The sequence below is a fragment of the Brassica oleracea genome, chromosome C9 (assembly GCF_000695525.1).
Source record: "Brassica oleracea var. oleracea cultivar TO1000 chromosome C9, BOL, whole genome shotgun sequence".
In the NCBI taxonomy this organism is placed as follows: Eukaryota; Viridiplantae; Streptophyta; class Magnoliopsida; order Brassicales; family Brassicaceae; genus Brassica; species Brassica oleracea.
The window spans coordinates 53830707-53835414 of NC_027756.1; the positions used below are offsets into that span (position 1 = coordinate 53830707).

At 34.0% G+C, this 4708-nt stretch overlaps 1 protein-coding gene across 1 annotated transcript; it reads right to left on the bottom strand.

Moving 5' to 3' along the window:
* Positions 1-1361: 1361 nt before the first annotated feature.
* On the bottom strand, positions 1362-4708 carry LOC106314020. Its single transcript, XM_013751973.1, has 3 exons — positions 3569-4708; positions 2945-3098; positions 1362-2305 (listed from the first exon to the last, which is right to left on the bottom strand). The coding sequence occupies exons 1-3, from the start codon at positions 4415-4417 to the stop codon at positions 1818-1820; spliced, it is 1491 nt and encodes a 496-aa protein (XP_013607427.1). The 5' UTR covers positions 4418-4708; the 3' UTR covers positions 1362-1817.

A 4708-nucleotide genomic window follows, 5' to 3' on the forward strand; every position in this document is an offset into this window, starting at 1 on the left:
TATAATCCGAAAAACCCGCGCTTTCGAAGCGCGGGTCAAAATCTAGTTTGATTATTTATAAAAGCATACCTCTCTTTTTCGAAACATTTTTCTTTTATAGATCTTGCCAAGATTTGTCAATAGAATATACACGTACTGTATCAAATATTATTATAAAAGCACTACTCGTTGAGGATTTTTAACCAGCTTTTTTATAATTCTAACTTTCTCTATTATAACATTTGATGATTAGTGATAAAAATAATGATAGAAAAAAGAAGCAGCATATACGGCAATCTTTGTTTTTTGTGCACACAATACGGCAATCTACAAATTAAGTGTTTGTTCTTTTCGTTTTATTGGGCCTTGTGAACTGTACAAAACAATATAATTTCTTGGCCCACAAGTATATATTACTCTCGAACACTGACGATTTTTTTTTTGACTAAATTTGATGCATTAAAATAAAAGTAACCAAAATTTACAATTGTTGGATAATAAAATCTTATAATTGAGAAAACATATATCTGAAACAGATATTTTATATATTAAAACAAAAGCCACAACCTTGATTCATGTGTGATTTAAAAAAAAATAGATCTAATGGACCTATTCGTAAAAAATCATGTTACATTTAATATTTAATCTTATCATTTAAATTTTGGGCCTACCAGAAATTTTTATTGGGCTATTAATAATTGAATTTAAACAATAGATGATCCATTGGATTTATACATAGTATAAATTAAATAAGTATAATTTAATGTTATAATACTATACCTCTATATACTAAATATTTAAATATTTGTCGATCGTTAACTTTAAAATTATAAAGATTTTTTTAAATAAAAAAATCATATTATCTAACAATGATTAATCTTTATTACCTTAAACCAATGAAAACAAATTCTAAACTATATAGTTTATTTTAAAAATTAAACAAAAACTAAATGTTTAATTATTTACTCGATAATATAAATCTATGAAGCGAAAAGTTTAATTTTTTAAAACTTACAATATCTTTGAATATGACAATAAAACAATATTTTACTAATCTTTATAATGAAATAATAATCCAAAAATATATATATAGAAGAAGATACAAATACATGTGAAAGTTCGAAACAATCTATTCAATGAAAAAAATATACAGTAAAATTATTATGTTTTAAAAATTAATATACACATATATATTATAATATATACCAATTTAGAATTGAGAAAAAAAAATTATATAAAAATAAATGAAAACAAAAATCTGCGCAGTTGCGCGGAAGTTACAAAGTAACTTAGTAGTTGATTAAGATAAGAATTCCTCCTACTAAAATCCACCGCATTTCTTGAACTTTTTGTGTTGGTTTAATTGCTCGAGTTTTTGAGAAGGATCTTCCATTTCAAACCCTGAAAACTCCGACTGTAATGCAGCAAAATGGCTACCAAAGACACCTCCTTCAACATTCTCAGTCACTAAATCTGAAGAAGTAGAAGAGGAAGTTACCAAAGCAGGAGATGAACCATGAGATGCGGTATGGATGGCGCTTTGAAACGCAGCAGGGGAAGTTGCATTAGATGTTGACTTTGACTTGCATTTTACATCTGTTTGAGTTTTACATTTACAGCTACCAAGTTCAGAACTCGACCCAACTCGGGTACCCATCAGGGTCAAAACCCGACCCGAGAGATTTGATAACTTCACCGGCCCTATGAATTTCTCAGTTCTGATAAGGAATTAAACAAACCTTAATACTCTTACCAAAACTTTTACATACATCATTTAATAATACACATGGTTAGTTGTCACTACTTGTGACGGAAGCTACCCGAATATAAATAACCTATCACCGACCCCCGCCAATGTCTTGTGATAGTTCTTCAACCAAATCCTCAAAAATCTCAAACTCGATATCCAAAACAACCTCTGCGACTTCAGAGTCGTTCTTTGATCTCCATGTCCCCAAACTCTCTATTCTGAAATCATGTTCGACCATCATATCGATAGTGTTTGACTCCACATCTCTCCAAGATCTCAATCTCTCGCACACCCTTTTGGCTACTTGGGCTTCACCGCCTTGCATAAAGCTGTCCTTATGTAATTCCTCTGCTACAAGGTCTGAGATCAACGCTTCTATGCCTTCGGGAACTTCTTTCATATCTTCAAAGTACGTTTTAACAACTCTCTGCGTTATAATCTCACACTGATAATGATTTTTCACCTCTTCTTCTTCCTCGTTCTCTTGGTCTGACATTCTTTTCTCGAGTTCCAAGGGATCCAAACCCGCGAGTTGCTCAAATCTACAAAGCTTCTGTAAGAGTAGATGCTTTGCTTCTGCAAATCGAGATTCAGACACTAAAACCATCAGTCTAAATGATCGGTCTTATGAGAAATATTCAAGGGCTTATAATTGTTTTATACATGCAAAATGCTAACTTAACCTACAAATTCTTTGCAAAATATGAGTATATATCCCTACACAAATATCGACTGTCCAAAATATACTAAGAAATCTACCTATTTAACGATATGGAATATATACACAAATATTAACTTTCCCAGATGTAAAAAGAAATCTACCTATTTAACAATACGGAAATATATACACAAATGTTGATTTTCCAAAATTTAAAAGAAAAGGTCACACGACTTTATAACCAAAAAATGTCAATGAGACACTCCAAACAAACACTATGCATGCGCTAACATGTAAAAGTAACTTAAAGATACAGTATTAACAAACACTATTCGTACACTATAAGTGTTCAGTGCAACAAACAACTATTCGTTCACGAACATGCAACTGTTCTGTTTCGAAAACATAACCTCAGGACAACATATCCAACAGTTTTAGAAACCATGTAATAAGAAACAATAAATGAGTAGGGTAAACTATAAGATACGAAAATATCGAATTAAATGATAAGAAACATGAAAATTTAAGACAAAAGATTGGTTAGAGAAAAAACGTACTTTGTATAGATCTGAAGCTTGAAGTGATGTTATTGTCATCCATGTGAATGTCTTCGTCATCGTCCTGAAATGGAGGGTCCAAAACTGAAACTGGACTGCTCTGTTCCTTATCTTCTTCCTCTTCCTCCTCTACTTCATAACTCTCTTTCTTCATCTGTTTAATTTATAATCAAATCAGATTAGAAGATGCTAATTTGACTGATTAGTTTTGGAGACAAAAACACGAGAGAGAGATTTGCATGTCAGAGACAAAGATCGTCTTTGTTTTCAACATCACAAAAGGCTGAGTTGATTTTCGAAAAGACGAAACTTGCTTTTGGCTTCAACTGTTGTTACATCTTCGAAAAGACCAAACTGATGAGTTTTCGGGGTAGTTTTGTCATTTAATGTAATTATTCTTACTTTGCCGCTAATTCAAATGGGTCAAAAACGAGTCAAACTACTCATTAATTAAACCTTTATAAGCTTTTTATTATTATTTCAGGTTCAAATAAAAACACATTTTCCATTAATGATTAGTAAATTATTTATGTATGTACATCAATTATTTTCAGTCATTTTTCTAACTAGCGAATATTTAATAATTTAATCATATTTAATTGTTTGATAGAGAAAGAGACAAACCTCTTGACAATCGAGGCGTGGAGAAGCCGCAGGAGACGAGAAATTCGGCGTTCTGAAACCGCTGTTGGAAGGCATTGTTTCAAGAACAAAATGAAACGGGCTTTCACAAAAGCGTTTATCCTCCGAGAAATCTGCACCGTCCATTATCTCACTCGCAAACTCATCTAAACCGTCTGATCCGCTTCTCGAGCTAATAGACGTTTCAAAATCGCAGTCATAAGATCTCTGTTCGTTGATAACACTCTCTGACCAAACACCACTACTACTAGACCTCCGTGAGAACTGCGACTCAGACGCGTGGTTCTGCGTTTCGCGTTTGGATTTTCTTGTGACTATTTTACGTACAACAGGAGATTCCCATCTCAACATATCTTTCACCGAAGAAACTCGGTCACCGTCATTACCACCGCTGATCTCGCGTTTCTTACGGTGCGTTAGCTTCTTTAACACCGAACCAAATATTCCAAACGCGTTTCCTGCGTTACGTGTTCTTGTTTTTGACCCCTCTGACGACGACTGTTTCTGTATCCTAACCGCAGCTTCTAGCAGCATCGACGCGGTTCTCGCCGGTATGTTGACGAAAACTGCGTTTTTGCTCCGGTTCGGCGACTTGGGTTCGAAGAGTGGAGATTTCTTTTGGTCAGGCGATTCACGCAGGGAGAAGAAACAGGCATTGCGACAGAAACGCGAAGGAAGTCCAGCGTTTTGAGAGATGGCTCTTCGTTTCTTGACCTGTAAATGCGTTGCTGGAGGATTGATTTGGCAACGTCGGTCGGAGATGTAACTCTGAAGTTGAAACGGTTCTTGGTCTTCTTCAAGAAGATCTTTTAAGTGTCTCTGAGACGCCATTCTATCAAGTATTCAGACAACAACAAAGTAAGAAGAAGACAAGACAAATGTTTCAAGTCTTTCAGTTTGTAACTAAAGAGAAAGTGTTGTGTTTGAACTCTGCTAGAGATAGAGAGATTGTGATGGTGATTCAAAAAATGCAGATGGTTAAGAAGATCGAGGCAAAGGGTAGGAGCTTGTAGGTAGGAGCTAGGAAGAAACAAAACACAAATTATAAAAATTAATTTTATTTTTGTCTAGGTTTTTTTGTTTGTTGTGTAATGGGTGATTTAAGAGCACACCATCAAAAAT